This window comes from Yarrowia lipolytica, chromosome 1D, assembly GCF_001761485.1.
Source record: "Yarrowia lipolytica chromosome 1D, complete sequence".
Classification (NCBI taxonomy): Eukaryota; Fungi; Ascomycota; class Dipodascomycetes; order Dipodascales; genus Yarrowia; species Yarrowia lipolytica.
In genome coordinates this window covers 3,500,946-3,521,143 of record NC_090773.1, presented here as the reverse complement: position 1 = coordinate 3,521,143, position 20,198 = coordinate 3,500,946, and the positions used below count along the sequence as shown (strand labels likewise).

Below are 20,198 nucleotides of genomic sequence, written 5' to 3'. Positions count from 1 at the left end.
AACTACAGATAATGTCTACTCGTCTTTGCTGTTGTTGTTTTTTGTTTTTTGTTTTTTTATATAAAAAAAAAAACATTAAACTCTATTGTTATCACTTTTACCCAACTACACCCTAACCATTTCTGGTAAGTATTTACTTACATGCATCCATCTCCAACCCTAACCTTGATTGCTGCACTGCACGACATCTTCAAACGAGGACGTGAACAGAGAAACGAAAATCCAACATGGCGGAAGAAGAGGAATACAGCATTGCCACGCGTCCCGGAGAGGACGTGCAGATGGAGGAGGAGCTCGAAGTAGTGGAGCCTGAAGATGATCTTATCGAAAAGCCCCTCTCTCTGAGGGTAGACGCCAAAGAAGAAGCCTTTTATCTACAATACTACTCGGGCCACACGGGTCGATTTGGCCATGAGTTTTTGGAATTCGACTTTCAGTTGCTGGACCAGGGTCGATCTGCGCTGCTGCGATACGCCAACAACTCGAACTACAAGAATGACACTCTTATCCGTCGAGAAGTGGCTGTTTCACCAGTGGTGGTCAAGGTGCTCAAGAAGATGATCAAAGAGTCGGAAATCCTCAAGGAAAACGATGCCAAGTGGCCGCCAAAGAACAGAGACGGTAAACAGGAGCTGGAAATCAAATTTGCCAACTACCACATTGCATTCGAGACTGGTCGAATAGGATCCTTGTCGGATGTGCAGAGATCGGACGACCCCGAAGGTCTGCGGACGTTCTACTATCTGGTTCAGGATATCAAGGCCCTGGTGTTTTCTCTGGTGGGTCTGCATTTCAAGATTAAGCCAATTTAGGAGAAGGAGAATACAATCGGAAACAAAAGGTAAAGGTCGAGATTCGACAGGAGGTTCATATAAGTTATACAATGTACTGTAATTTTACAATGGGAAGCGCGCAAACACGCCCTGTCGCATAAAGATAAAAGATGCGTTTAAATGTACATGTTATGCTATAGTATGTATCGTTACACCATCAGTCGTCTCAGACCGGTCACCTGCCATACATCGTCCTGCCATCTGCATCCCAGCAGCTTCTGGCCAGTCACGGGACATCGACCGCCTGTCTCCTCGTCTCCATCCTCCAAATGTCGGTAAATGCAAGTGTAGCAAAACACATAACCTGACTCAATGACTGTAGGATTGACCAGCTCCTTGCTACAGAGAGGGCACTTGGAGGTGTCCTCCTTCCACTTTGCCACGGACTCCGCAAGTTTGTCGGCTCCCTTGACCTTATCTGGCACCGGAAGATTGTCTTCCAAGTCTCCTCGTCTCTTTTGATTCAGCTGTCGAGCGAAATCAGACGCGTACCACCACTCAAGGAACTTGAGGGCGAAAATAGAAGTGGGAAGCACATACGAAAGGCCGCTAAGAGCAGCAGATCGCATGGCGTTGGCTCCAGCCTTTGTTGTGAGCAGCAGCATCACACGCTCTGCAACGGGGTACTCGGAGATGGACTTCATGGTATGGGCCACGTTAGCAGCGTTTCTGCTATCTCTCTGGGTCTCCATCTGGTAGTCGTACCGGGTCATTCGAGAGAACTGAATGTTAAGCAGGAAGTCATCAATGCTATACGCCCTCGTGACGGAGAAGAGGAAGAGCATGTGGAAGGCCAGGGTGGCAGTGGTGCATCCCATGGTGACAATGGGGTAGAGCTTGAGAAGCCAGTAGTCAAACTCGAAGACTGCTATTTGTTGGGCCGTACCTGTTCTCTTGATCTCGATTCGCTCCTCATTGATATCCCTAGCTAGGTACCGGCCCTTGAGTCTCTCGTATCGCGCATCCAACTTCTCCTTCACATATGGCACCACAATGAGGAAAAAGAGTGATCCCCAGATTTTCTTCTTGCTCAGCCGTTTTTCAGCCTCGACCAGATCCGGCACGGCCTGGCGTGTTCTCAGTGCGGGATTCGTCAGGATCTGTGTTCGTTTCAGACCGTAGAACTTTTCTGTGAAGCTGGCATTCCATGTCTTGAGATTATAGTACTCCACCAGACCCATGAACAACGCGTACAGCTCGTCGTAGCGGTTGACGATTCGCAGTAGATACCGCGGATGTCTCTGGGCGTAGAATGCAAGAATATATCGAACCGAAGGGGCAATCAGACCCTCCAGCTGTTTAGCAGACAGAAGCTCAAACAGTGTGGGCACATCAGGATCCAGCTGGCTCGCGTTGAGTGACGAAAAGTAGTCCATTTTTTGTCGTGAGGAAAGGTCGTTTTGGGTTGATATGATATGATCAGGTTCCAATCGTTTGGCTTAACAATGATCAACCGCCGTATTGCTGGTTGTCTGGTGCTGTGGGGGCAAATCAGTCTTCCCTTCTTTCATGTTCAACTTTATGTGGGGTATGGATGCACAAACCTAATTACTTACCGAGGATGTAAAAAGTGCTTAGTAAGTGCTGTAGCTACGAAGTGAAGATACAGTGTGTTTCCCTAAAATTATGAAGAAATCTAATACAATATAAACATGCTATGGTTTTTGTTCGTTTGTTGCTATGGCAATTTTTACAAGGTAACCCACTGGCTACCCTTCTTCTCCTGTTTCACCTTAATAGGAGGCAGATCCCATCCAGTGCCTCCAGAGCCAATAGCAGCTCCCAGCCGAGGAACCACCCAACACTCTCGAGAGGTACTGGTGATCATCTTGGGGCCGTAGGGGGGAGGCAGGGGCTTGGAGTATGTGAGTAGAGCAGTGCCCTTGGCAATGTTGCCAATCTGGGCAGATGTGATATCACAGAGAGGCTTGATTCTCAGCTTGGAAGATCCCGATCGGTTGACGGAAGCAAATACCAACATTTCGGGAGGATGAGTTCCCATAGTGTTAATGACAGATCCGGGGTGAATGAACACCTGAGTGTCGTCAGGCAGAGGGTTTCCTTGGTCGTCAGTCTTCTTGTTGGTGGTGGAGGTGGGGAACAGAGTCTGGTAGGGAACGTTGATGATTCGCTCTCGAGAAGTGAGCTTGTAGTCCTCGCTGACCTTGTCCAGACGCTGAGCCACCTGGTCAACAAAACCAGTGGCAATCATCTGCTTGAGAGCCTTGATCTGGAGCTTAGAAGGAGGCTTGAGCTTGGCATTCAACTGTTCCTTGAGCATAGGAGCTGCTCGAGGGTCGGAGTTGGCCACAACGATTCGGCTCAGTTGCTGTCTCAGCTTTCGCATCTCCTCCATCAGCTTGTGTCGCAGGAAGAAGCCCTTGCAGAAGTTCTCCAGGTCGGAATCGTAGTCCATGGCGCAGACGGCAGAGAGCAGCTTCAGAGCGTCAGATGCAGGGTCCAGGGAGGCCAGCTTTGCCTGGGCCTTATGGTAGCTGGATCGCAGCTTTCGCTTTCGCTCAATCTCGTAAATGTCCTCGGGCTCGGAGTCAGACTCGTTGCTCTTAATCCGGTCTCCGTCTTCATCAACCTCCTCAACCTTGGGCTTCTGTGGTTTCTCATTGATGCCAAGCTCGTGCTCTCCAATGAAGGGATCTCCAACTGTGAGAGCAGCAACAATGGCAACCATGTAAGGCAGGCACTCGAGCTGAGAACCAATAATGAGCATCTTGGCGAATCGCGGGGACAGAGGGAACAGAGACATCTGCTTACCCATATCAGAAATAACACCAGTGTTGCTGAGGGCACCTAGGTACTCCAGCAGCTTCTCGGCCTTGGCCAGGGACTGTCTGTCGGGGGGAGTGGGGAAGGGGAAGTTGACCACCTTGTCAATACCCATGTGTTTCATCTCCAGAACAATGCCCTCAACAGGGCATCGGAGAATCTCGGGGATGGAGAATTGAGGGAAGAACTCCTCATAGACGGCAGATGAGAAGACACGGTAGCAGTGACCGGGACCAGTTCGACCGGCACGACCAGCTCGCTGATCGGCAGAAGCCTTGGAGATGAAATCAACCTCAAAGGACTGAACACCAGTCTCTTCATCGTACTTTCGCTCCTTTGCTCGACCACAATCAACCACATATCTGATACCAGGAATGGTCAGCGAAGTTTCAGCAACGTTAGTAGCAACGACACACAGTCGATGGCCGGCAGGAACCTCCTCAAACACCTTCATCTGCTCCTTGGTAGGCAGCAGAGAGTAAAGAGGAAGCACGTGCAGAGGAGCAGACTCATTTCGCTCCTCGACAGCAAGCTCCTCTTCGAAACCTTCTTCTCCGTCCTCCTCATCTGTCTCAGACTCTCCCTCGACAGCAGCATAGTCCTGTTGTCGCATATCGGCGCCAAAATCAACCTCCTCGGCCTCCACTACAGTCTCATTGGCAGACACCTTGACCTGGAGATCCTCAGACTTGTCCTTGGGCCGCCACACCTTAGTTCGATCAGGGAAGGCCTTCCGAAGCCGCTTGACCACGTTAACAATCTCGTTTTGGCCAGTCAGGAAGATCAGAATACCACCATCGGGCAGTCGTTTGTGGATCTTGCAGGTCTTTCGGTAGATCTCGTCCATGTAGTCGTAAGTTGTTCGTTTGTTGAAGTGGACAGAAACGGGATATTGTCGGGCCTCAACCTTGAGAACAGGAGGAGGAACTGGGAAAAGAGTCTTGTTCTCTGTGAAATCGGAAACCCGCAGAGTAGCAGACATGATAATGAGCTTGAGGGGAGACTCGCACTTGCCTTCGTTGAACATCTCCTTTCGCAACTTGAGAACTCGAGAAAGCACACCAATGAGAATATCAGTGTTGATGTTACGTTCATGGGCCTCATCAATTACCAGAGCAGAGTACTTGGTAAGAGCAAAGTCTTGGGACAGTTCTCGCAGCAACACACCATCAGTCATGAACTTGAGAGCTGTATTATCCTTCACGGTGACATCGAATCGCACCTGATGGGCAACTCTATCACCTTGGTTACCCAACTCGTTAGCAACACGTTGCGCCATAGAGATGGCGGCCACTCGTCGAGGCTGGGTGACACCGATCATACCAGGGTAGTCACTACCCTTCGTTCCGAAACCCGCCTCGATCAGGAATTGAGGAGTCTGTGTAGTCTTACCTGAACCAGTTTCACCACAGATGATGACACAATCGTTGTTGAAAATGGCTTCCATGATTCTCTGTTCTTCTCCGGTGACAGGAAGGTTCATTCGGGAGGTCTGGATTTCAGGGTCTCGCTGAACGTTGACATAAAAGGCCTTTCTTTTGGCGTACTCGGGTTGGGCAATGTCTTCGGGAGGAGGAGTAAGGCGGTCCTCGTCTCTGTCCACTCTTTCTTTCTTGATCTTGATATGCGAGAGATCCTCGATGTTGGAAGACTTGGGTCCAGACTGTTCATCGATCCATTCCTTGAAAGAAGAACCCTTTGTCTTTTTGGTGACGATTTCGGTATACTCGTCATCTTCCTCGTCTTCCTCTTCCTCGTCCTCATCTTCGTCCTCATCTTCGTCCTCATCCTCCTCCTCCTGCTCGTCTTCATCTTCTTCCTCTTCCTCGACATCTTCCTCGATCTCCTCCTCGGCAGCCGCCTTCACTTTTTTGGTGCCTTCCTCTTCTGACTCCTCAGACTCCTCATCCGAATCCTCGTCTGAATCTTCGTCAGAATCCTCCTCATCAGAATCGGTATCGTCGTCCTCCCCGGAGCTAACGTAGTCCTTCTTGTTCTTTCGAGCACGCTCAATCTCGAGCTTCTTTCGCCAAGAGTAAGAGTTTTTTGCGGGCTTGGAAACCTTGGCCAGGTTCTGGAAACCGAAACCACCACCAGCCTTGGGTCGCATGTCAATGAATGAGCTTTTGTTCTCCTGCTCTTCCTCTTCGGCCATTTGCTTCTCCTTTCGCTCCAGCTCAGTCAGGAGATGAGAATGCTTCTCGTCATCCCACTCTTCGTGATCGTGTTTCTCGTACAGAATCTCCTTGGTCTCCTCATTACCGAGACCCAGTTTCTCCAGACGCAAAGCTTCCTCGATCCGGGCTTTTTTGGTTTCCTTGTCACCCATGTGTTTCATAGACTTGAGCTGAGATGTATCAAAGGTGCCCTTTCGAGCAGCAAACTCGGAAAACAATGCCTTCTTCTCTTCTCTCTTGAGTTGTTTTTCCTGAGTTAGTATGTAATCATAAGCGCAGCGAATGTCCTTGGTTCAGCTAATCTGGTTCAGCTAATCTGGTTAAGCTAAACCTGCGACGTATCCTCGTGTCATACTCACAATGTACTTGTCTAGACGCTTTCGCTTCTTTGAAGTCATCTTGCTCTCCGTAGGTGTGAGCTCTTCCTGGAGCTTTCTCTTTCGAGCCTCCTTCTCGGCCTCACTCTTGGGCACCATGAGCTCGGCATTGGCGTCTTCTTCCTCCTCCTCTGCTGTAGGCTTCTTGACCCAGGTTTTCTGCTTGGCGGCCTTGAGCTCCTGCTGCTTCTTCAGCGAGCCGGCTCGGGCCTTTGCGTTGTATCCTAGCTTGTATTTCGCCATAGTTGAAGCGATGGGTTGAATCAGCTTCACGCAGGTTATGCTATATTGCCCAATTTTTTCTGATTGTGCATGATGTATGCGCGGTCATGTGATGTGGCTGTTGGGAGGAGACAGGTTCTTTTTCTATAATAACTTGAAGTAAATGTTCACGTAATATATGTTTTTCTTTGAGAGTCTCAGTTATAAACCAAACTGCAGTTCACATAATTATAAACAATAAAATTTTGGTTCCCAAAAATTGGCATCGATTTTTGAGGGGCGAAAATAGTACGAGCCGCAAGTGAGGTGGTCTCAGTAGAAAAATGAAAGGTGTAATTAAAAGAGACACATTTATATTAAATGATGGTTACATAGTGTGCACACTGAGCCCTAGTATGTTATACACCATTCTCGTTAGTAATTGCTCTACAAGTAATCTATTACACATCCGCCTCATGGGTCTTTAAGCGCGACGTTGAAGCGTGCATGACTGTTCTGTGGTGACGAGAAACGAAGTCCTTCAACATAGACAACATCTTCTCCTGGCATGCCAACACTAATGCACGACGACCCCTTGGACGATGAGGAGGAAGAAGAGCCTCCACGAAACATTGGACGGGTGGTCTTTGGCCCTCGTGAATTCGACACGTGGTACCACTCGTCGGCATACTATTTTTCACAGAAGGACGAACTCAAGAAGTTGACCTGGAAGCGGGCCATGGCGTTGATGGAGGCCAAGGCCCTCGACAAGGACAAGGACAATCACACCTGCGACATGTCCCGGCTCTTCATTGAGCGCTACAGCTCTCCGTCTGTTGGCACACCTGGAGGAACCTCTTCTGCATTAACATCCTCAACCATTTCGTCCTCTGGATCATCAGCAAACGCATCTGTGGCCCCCAATGACCAACCACCAGCCCAGGTCGACTTCCAGGTCAAACAGCTGTTTGTCTGCGACTCGTGTTTCAAATACTCGAAGGTCTCCAAGGACATGGCCCAACACCGAAGCACCTGCAAGTATGTGTTCAAGCACCCCGGAGAGACGGTTTACAAATCGAAAGACTATGCCATTCGCCGTGTTGATGGCGCCGTTCACAAGCTCTACTGCCAGAATCTCTGTCTGTTCGCGAAGCTCTTCCTGGACCACAAGTCTGTGTTCTTCGGCGCCGATGCCTTTGAATTTTATGTTGTGCTCGGCAAGGATACCGCCAGCAGCAGGCACTTTAAACCCATGGGCTTCTTCTCCAAGGAGAAACTGTCGTGGGACGAAAACAATCTGGCTTGCATTCTGGTATTTCCTCCGTATCAAAGGCGAGGGCTGGGCAAACTGCTGATCGAGTTTTCATACGTGCTGTCGAAGTACGAAGGCCGTAAAGGAAGTCCAGAGCGACCGCTGTCGAAGTTCGGCACTTTATCATATATGTCTTACTGGTGTACTACGATAGCCCGGTTCATCTTGATAGAGTGTACAGAAGACGTCATCACGATTGAGACGATCAGCGAACATACTTATATCCAGCCGGAAGATGTGATGCGAGCACTCAAAGAAATGCATGCTGTAGTTCTCTACAGCGACGAAAAAGCCAAGAAGGTACAACTGGGAGGACGGGTTTTGAAGAAATCTGTTAGACGTTGGGTTAACAGTGGCAATGTGAAACTGAGCCCTGTGATTGACGAATCCATGGTGTTTTTGGAGTGACAAAGATGGAAGTTGATGTTACAGTCAAGACCTATTTAAGCCGCGAGCTACAGGTCTTCTGGCTGACTGGGTGCTACATTACTATGCCCCAGACCATATTGTTTCATGTAATGTACATATATTTATAATGCAAGGTGATAATGCCTGGACCGGGATCATAACGGAACAGGGTGTATAATAGTTGTGAATCTAGTTCTTTCGAGGCTTGACCAGACCCTTGTAGACGAAGTAGTAGACGATGGTGGAGTCATTGTCCACGATGGCCATTAGCATGCGATCGACGTCTTTTCCAGCCACACCCTCAGCCTCGCGAAAACACTCGTCCCACTGCTTGATAGTCCAGTCGTCGTTGGATCTGGCAGGTACTAGCCATTCCGATCTGATCTCAGCGTCATCAGGGTGCAAAGTCCTGGGTGGAGTTCCATGCACCAGGTCTGTGAGCTTAGTCTGGTGGATGACCACGTCGCTCCACAGATGCTGATGAACAAGGTTGGTTCTTATTTGTTCAGCCATGGTGAATGTGTGATTGATAGTGGTTGTTTTGTTCAGTATCTGTGCCAGTCGTCTACCACTAACTTTTTCTGCTTACTGTGCGTCTCAAAGTTTCTGCGGGCGCGTTATCTCCGTCGGATTTAATTTTTAACGGTCCTAGGAAAATCTGCATATGCTGGAAAATACTCGTGTTTGGGAGAAGACTTGGGTGCCACCAAAAACCTGGATTAGGCTCAGAACTCTACAAGTCCGGGAAACGTAACACTGAGATACGACTGGCGAAAGCGAGGCGGCGGTAAGTCCGTGAATATAATGCTTATTGACCGTTTGAGGGCGTTTAATATGTTGATTCACTGTTATGAACATTTTTGCTGCTCGAACGCACGTTTTACGCCTCCAAACGCCCGACTTTTCACCCGTTTCTCCTCCCAGCCGTACAAACATTCTGCTTATACTTCATGTATCTCATTTTTTGAGCTAAATCACGCATCAGGTTTAAAAACACACATCACCCTCCAACAGTCTTCCTAACACACCTGTGAAGTCACGACCATTTTCGCCACCGCCTAAAAACACGTTGAAAACAAGAGTATTTGAGCTCAGCATCTGCCCTAGTGCCCCCCAAACCCGCATTCGCACGCTACATCGCATAGCCTCAACACACGTGTAACACTACTGTACACAACAATGAAATTCTCGGTACTTCTTCTTGCCGGAGCCGTTCTGGCGCTGCCAACAGCTACCGTGGTAAACACCGAAGCCATCGACTACTCGACCATCACAGATTTGCCCGGATCCGAGCCCACAGACGTGTCTGACCTCGAGAAGCGAGCAGACCCCTTTAAGCGACCCCCCAAGGTGTTCTCCAAGAAAACTAAAATCACAAAGGCCCATGTGACCAAGCCGTGGCTGCTGAAGCCCACAGATGGAGGTGAACCCATGCATGTCACCCCCACCGTCTGGGGAGACGCGCTTTTCCGAGGCCAGCGACAGGTGGGTGCTGTTCCCAACCCTTGGATCAAGCTGAAGAAGGACGGTCAGGCCAAGACCATCACTCCCAAGGTGGTCAAAGGAAAGACTAAGAATGCTCCTCCTGAGTATGGAGACTGGTTCCACGTCAACCGAGACGTGACTGAGAACGCTCGTTCTGCTGGCTACAAGACCGCTCACCCTACTGATGTCGTGGTCCACAATGAGATGTTGGACGAGGAGGATCCCATCGAGGCCTCCTTCAACCCTGTTGAGCGATGCACACCCGAGAAGTTTATCAAGGTGAAGAAGCAGCGAGTTGGCCCCTGGTGCTCCCCTCAATACGGAAAGGGTGTCATGCTTGATCACGTCCACTGGTTCACCTGGTACACCCGAGAATTCCCCGACGCCGAGAAGGTCCGACTCCACTGCGCATACATTCAGGGTAAGGCTCTGCACAAGCGAGAAATTGAGGACAGCAGTGTCTTCCACATCACCGAATGGGTGTCAAACACCTGGGGAGTCTACCCTATGGAGATTGAGGAGGAGTGGCTCGATGGCGAGTACGAGCAGAAGGTTGCCGTTGCTATCCAGCCTGACTACATGGATGACGACGAGATCACCGATGACTATCTTCTGAAGAACTCTACTTTTGTGCGATTCCGACGAGGTGCCATCGTGCAGAAGAAGGACAAGGGACGACTTGATTTGGACAAGAACGAGGAGGGCATGATGATCACCATCATCACCATCCCCTCTGTTGTCGTCATTTTCGCCTGTATCTATGTCCTGTTCACACAGATCACTGCTGGAGCTCGGGCCATCCCCAAGTTCAAGAACCAGCGACGGCGAAAGGATGGCCGGCAGTACGAGAACATCAAGCTGCAGAACCAGCGACGACGACTCGACTAAATCAGTCTCTGACACTCTCACAATCGATAAAAAATGGTTGGTCCTCCTTTAGAATTTACCTCCCCTTGTTAGCATAATAATAATCCCGTTTCTTTAGCCCTCGTAGATACAGGTTGTTTCGTATATATCCCGTTGGTTCAACCCCACACGAGGGCACCATATCAAGCCGACTTTTGAAGACTTGGTGGAGCGAGGTCCACGAAGCCAAGACAGATACAGGTCGTACATACATATGTATATACAGTCGATATCTTATACTCAGACATGTGTCGTTTGTGTTCGATGTACTGACACAACTAAGGGTTATACTGGTTCGTGCCTGGACTGCATGCATAACCGTTGTATAAAGTTGTGTCTACCAAGCATGTGTTCCGTTTCCCAGACAGATTGTTTGGGGTTTGGGGCGGTTGGAACTTGGTCGGAGGTTATATAGAGCGCATTATTGGAGGCTTTGTGTTGGATTTATGGACCCTTTTCTCTCAAATTACCGTTATGACGCCACCCAGATGAGTAAGCATGGCGACAACGTTCTTTCCTGCCCTGTAAATCCACACGTTTTCTGCCACCTCAAATTGAAACTCACTGTCCATCACAACAACCGTTTGCGAGATATACTTTGCGTGATTGGGGATATGGGGATATATATAAGGATTCAAGAAGAGTGTATTCGTACACAGCGGGTCCATTTTTATCTCGGTTTCACTTTAATTAACGGGGGGAGCAGCATTATTTCATGTTGTGTCTACTGGTAGCCCCGCGTTGTCTTGCCTGGCTGCAGCATTTTAATCTGCGCAGAAAAAAAAAAAGCATCGTTGTTGGGAAAAAAGACGACGCACAAACCGAGCTTCGTGTTACAGTAACCCTGGATCGTGTGAAGAGGCACGTGTAGCAAAAAACCAGACGCACAGAGGGGAAATCAAAACGGCTGAGTCAGCTATTTTTATTCCTCGCTCAAAAGAAGACCATTTTATGGTGCCGTTGGGGTAAAAAAGTCGTCTAGTCATTATGCTGACCAACCTCCATCCTCACCCATGCATGCCAGCGGCTGTGCATGATTATAACCTTCGTAAGCACACCATCTGGAAGAACATCACCAGTCGCTCAACGCAACAACACCACACATGGAAAAAGACGAAGGGACGGGGACCCTGAGAGGCGCGACGGTCAAGACGGTGGTCACCGCGTCGATACCGTCGGAAGACAGCTCGAAAACCCTGATCACAGAACCTCTGAGGGCCAAACGATCCTTCAAACAATGGCTCTACCTGCTATCGCATGTGCTGCTCATCGTCTTCATTATCGGCTTTATGGTCGTATCTCCGATCGACATTATCACCCAGTCGCGACAAACCAACCAGTTCTGGAACGGCGCTATCGTCATTGCTGGTTGTGTCATCTTCATCTTTCTAGCATTACTACTTTCGTTTCTACGACTGTTTCGAACCCGACAAAACCTCTCAGATATCCCGCGACGCTACGTGCCTCGCCCAGACGACGTGCCCAAAAATATTGCCAAGGAGATCAGAAACGATTTGGACAGATGCAAACAAATCCTACGAGACACGAGACCAATAGAGAAGGTGGCCCATGACGGCCTGGCACCTCCTGACTCGTCAGGAGACATACCTCCAGACGTTCCGTATAAGGATGTTGTTGACACTACGGCATTACTGGTTGATTCGCGCGCCAGAAACATTCACTTTTCGTTTGGAAAACCCGTCGGTATGCCCTTCAGAGAGTACATTTCTCATCTGATATCGTGCCATGTTATTTCGGACGCAAACGTCGGATTACAGTTTGTCGAGCTCTACGAGAGACTTCGATTTTCCGGCAAGCCCATTTCTGCCCCCGAGATTCGCACATTTATCGAGCGTCTCTTGCGTCTGATGGAGAACATCGACTTCCCCCCGGAAGATGTTCTCTACAAAAACACCACTGCCAACCCCAGCAGTGTCGCAGGCACGCAGTTTACCTCACACAATCATCTGCTTCCTCCACCGGCTATCGGCAGTAAATCCAACGCCTCCGTTGCTCCTAACTTCCTGTCAGACGACCTGGCTGTGCTAACTACCTGGTCGAGCAACGTCAACAGTGAGTCACCTGTGCATCGAGGCTCTAACGCCAGGTCGGATGCTGAACATGTGTTGCAACAACAAAACAGCCACGTTCGTGCAGGTTCCATGAACCAGGCTGCTCATCCAGTCATCAACCATCCCTATCACTTTTTCACCGGAGGCGATCATCCCCAGAATGACACTGGTCTTTTTGAGCATCCGCTGTCTCGAAGCTCCACCCGTGGGTCTCGAATCTCTCGCTTCTCACCTGTTGGCTCAGTTATCGGTCCCGATGACTACTATGATGTCAGTCCTCGAGTGGCCCCTACTCATAGCAGCAGTGATGAGAGCTACGCTGGAAGTGTGATCATCAGGCGGGAGGAGAGCTAACAGCAACTAGCAACCAAACAACTAACACTGTAAACTACAGACAAAAAAAAAACGTCGCCATACTGGTAGGCGTTCCTATTTATTAGCATTTCCATTTAATAAACCACTAATTGCTCCATCTGAGCGTATTTGTATCACTATAACTATGAGTACTGTACTTGAACTGTATGTATGTACAGGCGTATGTACTGCAAGCACCGTGTACCCAAGAACGACGCATATCTACAGAAACCCCATATATCGTTAGCAGTGGCTTGCTTAAAGAAACCACTTCATAATCATTACACTAAAGAAAAGCATCGAATCATCATCGTCTCGCATATTCGCCTCCTTAAAAAGCATCTTACAAATCTATCAGCGATTGCTGGGGTGCTCCTCCGCCGTACTGTTGCTGCTGAGGCTGCTGCTGTCCAAACTGGCCATACTGCTGTTGACCATACTGCTGCTGGTTCTGCTGCTGTCCGTACTGCTGCTGTCCGTACTGCTGCTGTCCGTTGCTCTGCTGCATGCCGGTCTGCTGTGGCGCGTTGCCAAAACCGTAGCCGGTCACTGCAGGCTGGATCTGAGTGCTGGGGATACCGGTGTACTGCTGGCCCACAAACGGGTTGTTGTTGGCTGTGGCCTGGGGCTGCAGACGAGCGTTCATGAACGTGTCTCGGGTGTGCTGTGCGGGGATTCGGGTCTCGCCAGTGTTTCCAAAGGTGTCGACTCCGTCTCCGGTCATGAGCAGGTTGTTGAGTTCGGGATGAGCACCGCCAGTGACCTGGGCACGCTGCTTGGGTGCCGGTTGCTGTTGCTGCTGCTGCTGCTGCTGCTGCTGCTGTTGGTGGTTGGGATGTGCCTGGGTGGTCATGTTGTTAGAAGCCATGAAGTTGAGGGAGGGACCAGTGGAAGAAGAGCCGTTTGTAGAATCATGCTTTGCAAAGGGGTTGTTAGAGCCAGTTTTGAGAGGCTGGAGGGGCTCAGCAGGCTGCTGCTGCTGCTGCTGCTGGAAGGACTGAGAGAAGTCGTTTTGCTGCTGGAAACCAGTGTACTGCTGTTGCTGGGGCTGCTGCTGGGGTTGGAATCCGGTGTACTGCTGCTGCTGAGGCTGGAACTGCTGCTGCTGCTGCTGGAACTGGTTGGGCTGCTGGTCGAACATGCCTCCAGTGGCGTATGCGTTCTGGAGCACCCCAGTGTTCATGGTGGGCTGCTGCTGGCCGTAGATGGCGTTGCCAAACAGATCATAGCCAGTGGGCTGCATCTGCTGCTGCTGCTGCTGTGGCTGGAACTGAGTGGGAAAGCTGTCTGTGTCGATGAGGTTGATGGGCTGTGCGGTTCCCTGGGCCATTCCGCCACCGAGATCTCGATTCTTCTGCTCCTCCTCCGACAGAGCAATGGCCTTTCTCAGAGCCTCGTCCTCGGCTCCTCCGTTCTGTCGCATTCGGGCCTCCTCGTCGGCCGTTCGCTGCGACTCGGCAAGCGCACGGGCTAGGTCATCGTCTGGCGTGGATCCTCGTCTGGAGGGTCGTCGAGAATCTCGTCGAGAATCTCGTCGGTCGTCTCGTCGGTCGTCTCGTCGATCGTCGGCGGTTCTGGTTCGAGAAGAGACAATTCCACTCTCCTCGTCAGAGCCATAGTCGTCTCCCTGAGCCCGTCGTCCCTTCTTCCAGGAGGACCGATTGGCCCGCTCGTTTCGTAGTCGCTCATCGTCCAGCAGCAATGAGGTGATTTCTTTTGCTCGGGAACGGATGCTGGCACCCTGGTCTCGGCCGTTCTCATCGATGTAATGGAACTCCCGCAGGGTCTTAACCACGTACAGGTTGTCCTTGCACCACAGAACAACGTTCTCCGAGCCACAGTGGATACAGTAGTCCAGCAGATTGAGGGCCTTGATGACATGGCGCCAGTTTTTGCCCTTGTCGTTGAGTCGTCGATCGATCATGTCCATCACCTCGAAAAGCTCCTGGTTGGAGTGGGTGAGTCTGGCGATTTCCTCAAGGTCAAACGTGGACGGACCCCAAGCGTCGTTGGATGTGGCTGGATGTTAGTAGAGCGAGAAAAAAAAAACGGTGGTGATGAGAAGGGGATTGTGCAATAGTAGAGAGGGGAGAATTGTATACTCACCATTTCGGACCTTCACCTGGGCCGAGGTGTATCCGTTCGTGACGTTCTTGATGGAACGGACGATGGACTTCGACATTGTATTTTTGGTAGTGTGCTTTTCTGCTGTGTGGTGTGGTGGTGTAATCGATGTGGTGATGTGTCGGAGATGGGACTGGGTCACTCTTTTAGGGTTGGGCTATGCTAGCGTTATTTAGAGGAGCAATGGTGTGGGGGGACGATTAGGAGAGAGATGCAACTGGTATTAGGGGGTAGATGGGAGTGATGTAGGGTACGTTACGAAGTGTAGAAGCAGTTGTTAAACTGTTGGTGGCAAAATATCCACTCTAGCACCCCGCAAGCGCCATTTTTTATCTCTCGCTATATGCCCTCAGGAACGCCTGGTGGTCACTGCACTAACGTAGATTGCGCACAATCTTGGGCAATATGGATAAGGGCTTTTCCTAAACTAGATGGTTACTGTCAGGAACAATGAGAAAATGTAACCAAGATGAACCATCTTTGAAAATTAGCTATCGTCCAAGTGAGCGGTAATGTCTGGCGAAGTGAGTATTGCTGGTGATAATGGTCCAGTGTACAGCCACCCCGCCACAGCGACAGAGATTAGACCGTACATCAGAATCTGACAGCTAAGTGCAGGTGGCTCAGCCCGGGCCACTGTAATACAGGTAGTACATCCTGGTTGGCACCACCGAGCACTCTAGCTTACTGTATTATTCCCCGTAGCTGTCCCGCCAGAAACACATGTTTCACTGTTGCAACTCATTTCTGTTGCAGCACTCGTACTCTGTAAAAGCCGCATTGTCCGACGATCCGATATTTCCGAGGAGCAGTGCTTTACCGGCGTTGCCTAAAGGAGGCACTTAATAGGTTGCGGTACTAATGAGTCCCGATTTGGATAGGTGGGGGTGGGGTAATTGAAGAGTAGGTTAATAAAATCCCCGTACGACCTAGTGGGATTGTCTGGGCAGACTTGGGAGCCTGGTTATTCCTCTGCGGCCCTTTCAACACTGTCCCGTCACGGCCTGTTGAAGGCTCAGTTGAACACTTGGCTGGTCACATGATCCCATGTCATTGAGCTTATTTTTTGTGGATACGATAAGCTTATTTTTACAAGTACAAGTACAAGTATTTACAAGTACAAGTGCTTAAGAATTACGTAAACTCTCAACAACCGCAGAGCGAGAGACTATGCGTGTCTGAACTATCATGCATAACATCACCAAACACAAAACGCACTCTTCACGCGACACATCCACCTACTTGTACAAGTACAGTACTGGTACAGTACAAAATGCAACGAGACTCAGTGAGATCACATATCCACCTAACAGCTCCAAAGACATGTACTGTGTTCGACGAGTGGATGCAGGACAAGCTGGAGTTTGATCACATTGACGTGGCTCCTGAACATGATACTCAGCTGAGCGATGATGACGACGGACTTGTGACCGATGGAGCTTCTCTGTTTGGAACCCGGAACCAGCATCATCGAGCCACAAAGAAGACACCGGCCTGGAAGGACCTGGGAGTCCATGAACTGTTTGCAAACGGACCCCAAACACCCGACAGAACCATCATCGCGCCACCGTTCCTGTCAGAAAAGGAGGTACGAGAAGGTCTCAAGTTGTCGCGTCTGGAGGGCGCTGGAAAGTCAAGAAAGGACGAGAGAACTGAGAGACCCGAGAGAATGACCGCGAGAGCTCGATGATTCGACTATGGTGAGACTATGTCGAGCTTCATGATAAAAAGCATGTTCCATTTACAGCTGACTAGCAGAAGTGATTCAGCTAGCTACAACATGCTCCATATTATGGGTAACTCAGCTACTGACCACATTCACAGCTCATGACCCGAACATACCCCCACCCCGAACATACCGTGATCCAGTCACCAATGACACATATTTATTCCTATACTCGATAATAGCATTACAAACATCGCAACTTCATTCAATATATTAATCTATTTCTTCTCGCCCCATGCCTTACGACGAGGGTTCTCCTTGAGCATTTTTCGCAGGTTCATCTGGTCGGCATTGTCAGGAATAAAGACTCCACAATCCCCCTCGTAAAGGTACCACAGCTCGACCAGCTCCTTCAGGACATCAGGGTGTGTCTTTGCCAGGTCTTTGGTTTCACCAAAGTCAGCATCCAGATCGTAGAGCTCCCAGGTATCCTCTTTGCCCTCTTCAGGAGCAAGAATGGCTTTCAGGTTGCCCTTTCGGATAGCACGTTGTCCAAAGAGCTCCCATCCAGTGAAATGGGTGTTGCTGTGGATAGCCTCCTTGGACTTTCCCGACAGGTTAGAGACCCAGGATACACCCTTGGGGACCACCACCTCTCGGCCCTTGTAGTTTGTTCCAGGATGAGTGACTCCTGCCAGCTCGAGAACAGTAGGAAGAATGTCCATGACGGTAGTAAACTCGTTAGAGATGGATCCGGGATTCTCAAATCCAGGATATCTGACAATAAGAGGACATCGAATACCTCCCTCGAAGATGTAACCCTTAGTGTACTTGGCAGGGGCGGTAGCAGCCTGGGCCCAACGGGGACCGTACCAGATGAACGAGTTCTTGGCTCCGATATTTTCAATAGAATTGTCAAAGTATTTCTCGTTGAGGTCGTTGGTCAGAAGAGGAATGGCTTCAAGAATAGCACCCTCGGCTCCGTTGTCGGACATGAAAGAGATGAAGGTGTTGTCGATCTCTCCCGTCTTTTCGAGGTGATCCAGCACCCGTCCAATGTTCTCGTCCATCTTTTGCACCATGGCTGCGTAGATCTCCATTGTTCGGGCGGAGTAAGCCTTTTCTTCCGCAGTCTTGTCATGCCATTCAGTCTCGTTGTCGGCAAGAATGGGGGCACTGACAACGTCTTTTCCAACTAGCCCCAGCTTCACCTGTTCCTTGAGTCGCTGTTCTCGCAGAACATCGGGACCCTCGTCATATTTGCCCTTGTACTTGTTAATATACTCCTTGGGGGCCTGGAGAGGCCAATGGGGCGCAGTGAAGGGCAAGTAGGCAAACCAGGGCTTGTCTTTGGGCTTTTCCTCGATGTACTCCAGCAGAGTATCGGTAAAGCTATCAGAGGAGTAGAAGTGGGAGTCGTCGACCTCAACATACTCCTTGTCCTGAGCGTACAATTGAGGCAGGAAAGGCACAGCGGGCTTGTCTTTGGTTCCAGGCTCGAAGGCATAGTGGTTGGCTCCACCAGGCAAAAGAGCAAACGACTTTTGGAATCCTCGAGCGGAAGGGAACCGTTCAGGAACAAGGCCCAAATGCCACTTTCCACTCATAATAGTGTGGTAGCCAGCATCAGACAGAAGCTCAGGAAGAGCGGCCACACGATCGTTAAGATACCCCTCATATCCGGGCTTTCCCTGGAACTCAGTGAACCGTTTCACGGTCTCGGCCATCTGCCCAAGGCCAGCGATGTGGTTGTCTGTACCCGAGAACAACATGGATCTCGTAGGAGAGCAGGCGGAGGCGGTGTGGAAGTCGGTAAATCTGACTCCAGACTCGGCCAGTCGCTCGAGATTGGGAGTGTGAATCTCTCCTCCAAAGGGCTGGGTGTCAGACCATCCCAGATCATCGGCAACGATAATGAGGAAATTGGGTCGTTTCTGTGAGTGGGGCATGTTGATTTGGGTGTCTGCTGGTCAATTGAGCGCGCTAGAGAGTCCCAATAAGTGTTTATAACCACCCTTGAATCACAGTTTCATTTCCAGCCACAGTTGTGCCACGGAATTCTTTGATGGCGTATTCCCGTGGCTAATGCAAGCCACGCCGTATCCATGCGTGTCGTCATTGAGTCTGCAGCGGAGATGAGCGCCACGGACGGTACACTCACGTGATGTGGGGCTAGTAAAACCTGTGGCTAAGAGTGTGAATATTGTCATATCGCCCCAGCTATGGCGGATGGCGATTCTATTTACAGTGGACTCTTCTACGTGATGCATACGTGTGTAAACCCACCATGCCACCAACCTCAGACTCCCGCTAGCATGGACACTAAATGCGCCACAATCGGTTCCCGAGCATGCACAGTCTGCGATATTTGATTTCACAACCGGAGTCAGCTCAGTCAGCTCATGGCTTAGCCCTGTCATTTATGTGGGACACGAGAAACCCCATGTTTTCCTCCACTAGATGATATAGCCGCCCACCCAGGAACTTTTTCTCGGATAAACAATTTTTCCTTCGAGGTGCGCTTTTAGTCCAGAATCAGGCTGCTACCAGTGGACTCCCTTGTATCCTGCCGCAGCTATTAATTATATAGTGGCATGGCTTCCAGGGGAAATTGAGAGGCCTGGCAAGCTTCTTTAGGCCCGTCAAGCTTCTTTAGGCCCGTCCAACTTGTTCTTTGCACAAGCTTGAAGTCATCGGCTATGGAAGCACCCCCTGGTCAGAAAAATACCACAACTACTACAACTGCCGATCTCATAGCTGGGTGGAGACTCATAAAACGGCCAGTAACGGCGTGGTCGGCCGCCTATATGGTTGTGTGGGATTGGGTGCCAGTGAGCGAGTATACAGACCAAGTTTGAGGAAGACCCATTCGCGTTCGAGGGTAGGTTGCCGTTTGGTACGGGCGGTTACGGTTGAGACTGCGCGCATATTGTATTGTACATACTGTAACCATGGTTCTCTCAAACTCAGCTTGCTTTTTGCTGGGAGTGATAGTCATGAAGCTGCACCAGCGGAGTAAGGTAACGAAACAGCGCGGGATATTCCAAAAGATGGACAGTGATGGACATGCTTGTAGCACCGTTGGTACCAACCGCCCAGCCCATTGAAGCCGAGGGATCATCATCTTGGCGTGAAGTGAGAACTGGTGAATCCGGTAATGGCTCGCAGAACGACAAGCACTGATGCACCTCTCTGCACACAATCGATATCATCCCGTCCGCCCAGTCGGTATGTACATACAAGGTAGCCTGAGACAAGCTAAACAACGAGTAACTATGAGACCAGAGAAGGTCTCTCGTCTAACACGTCCCGATTGTCTGAGAGGGAGCTCTGACTACCGATAGGGCCCTTGTCGGGGATCAGCGCCATCGGGTGAGCCGTGTCTGTCCTTGTGGTGAGGTTCTCAGCCTGCATTGCGTATGCGAAGTCGCTTCTATCTCTGGGCTTTTCACGGCAATCGCACCATCGGATAAGGCAGAGCATAGTTGCCAACTTATCG

At 50.1% G+C, this 20,198-nt stretch overlaps 9 protein-coding genes across 9 annotated transcripts; 4 read left to right on the top strand and 5 right to left on the bottom strand.

Moving 5' to 3' along the window:
* Nucleotides 1–227: 227 nt before the first annotated feature.
* YALI1_D35210g (uncharacterized protein) lies at nucleotides 228–812 on the top strand (the record flags this gene model as incomplete). The annotated part of the gene is made up of 1 exon (XM_503327.3): nucleotides 228–812. One exon carries the CDS (start codon nucleotides 228–230, stop codon nucleotides 810–812), a length of 585 nt encoding a protein of 194 aa, XP_503327.1.
* Nucleotides 813–982: 170 nt separating this feature from the next.
* Nucleotides 983–2,209, bottom strand: YALI1_D35190g (uncharacterized protein; the record flags this gene model as incomplete). The annotated part of the gene is made up of 1 exon (XM_503326.1): nucleotides 983–2,209. The coding sequence occupies one exon, from the start codon at nucleotides 2,207–2,209 to the stop codon at nucleotides 983–985; it is 1,227 nt and encodes a 408-aa protein (XP_503326.1).
* Nucleotides 2,210–2,523: 314 nt separating this feature from the next.
* Nucleotides 2,524–6,414, bottom strand: YALI1_D35148g (uncharacterized protein; the record flags this gene model as incomplete). The annotated part of the gene is made up of 2 exons (XM_503325.2): nucleotides 2,524–6,045; nucleotides 6,154–6,414. The coding sequence occupies 2 exons, from the start codon at nucleotides 6,412–6,414 to the stop codon at nucleotides 2,524–2,526; spliced, it is 3,783 nt and encodes a 1,260-aa protein (XP_503325.2).
* Nucleotides 6,415–6,940: 526 nt separating this feature from the next.
* YALI1_D35143g (uncharacterized protein) lies at nucleotides 6,941–8,092 on the top strand (the record flags this gene model as incomplete). Its single annotated transcript, XM_503324.2, has 1 exon — nucleotides 6,941–8,092. One exon carries the CDS (start codon nucleotides 6,941–6,943, stop codon nucleotides 8,090–8,092), a length of 1,152 nt encoding a protein of 383 aa, XP_503324.2.
* A 189-nt stretch (nucleotides 8,093–8,281) lies between these two features.
* On the bottom strand, nucleotides 8,282–8,605 carry YALI1_D35126g (uncharacterized protein; the record flags this gene model as incomplete). Its single annotated transcript, XM_503323.1, has 1 exon — nucleotides 8,282–8,605. The coding sequence occupies one exon, from the start codon at nucleotides 8,603–8,605 to the stop codon at nucleotides 8,282–8,284; it is 324 nt and encodes a 107-aa protein (XP_503323.1).
* A 666-nt stretch (nucleotides 8,606–9,271) lies between these two features.
* YALI1_D35119g (uncharacterized protein) lies at nucleotides 9,272–10,465 on the top strand (the record flags this gene model as incomplete). Its single annotated transcript, XM_503322.2, has 1 exon — nucleotides 9,272–10,465. One exon carries the CDS (start codon nucleotides 9,272–9,274, stop codon nucleotides 10,463–10,465), a length of 1,194 nt encoding a protein of 397 aa, XP_503322.1.
* A 1,121-nt stretch (nucleotides 10,466–11,586) lies between these two features.
* Nucleotides 11,587–12,909, top strand: YALI1_D35096g (uncharacterized protein; the record flags this gene model as incomplete). Its single annotated transcript, XM_503321.2, has 1 exon — nucleotides 11,587–12,909. One exon carries the CDS (start codon nucleotides 11,587–11,589, stop codon nucleotides 12,907–12,909), a length of 1,323 nt encoding a protein of 440 aa, XP_503321.1.
* A 343-nt stretch (nucleotides 12,910–13,252) lies between these two features.
* Nucleotides 13,253–15,091, bottom strand: YALI1_D35061g (uncharacterized protein; the record flags this gene model as incomplete). The annotated part of the gene is made up of 2 exons (XM_503320.2): nucleotides 13,253–14,928; nucleotides 15,016–15,091. The coding sequence occupies 2 exons, from the start codon at nucleotides 15,089–15,091 to the stop codon at nucleotides 13,253–13,255; spliced, it is 1,752 nt and encodes a 583-aa protein (XP_503320.2).
* Nucleotides 15,092–16,977: 1,886 nt separating this feature from the next.
* YALI1_D35025g (uncharacterized protein) lies at nucleotides 16,978–18,648 on the bottom strand (the record flags this gene model as incomplete). The annotated part of the gene is made up of 1 exon (XM_503319.2): nucleotides 16,978–18,648. One exon carries the CDS (start codon nucleotides 18,646–18,648, stop codon nucleotides 16,978–16,980), a length of 1,671 nt encoding a protein of 556 aa, XP_503319.2.
* Between the last annotated feature and the right edge of the window lie 1,550 nt (nucleotides 18,649–20,198).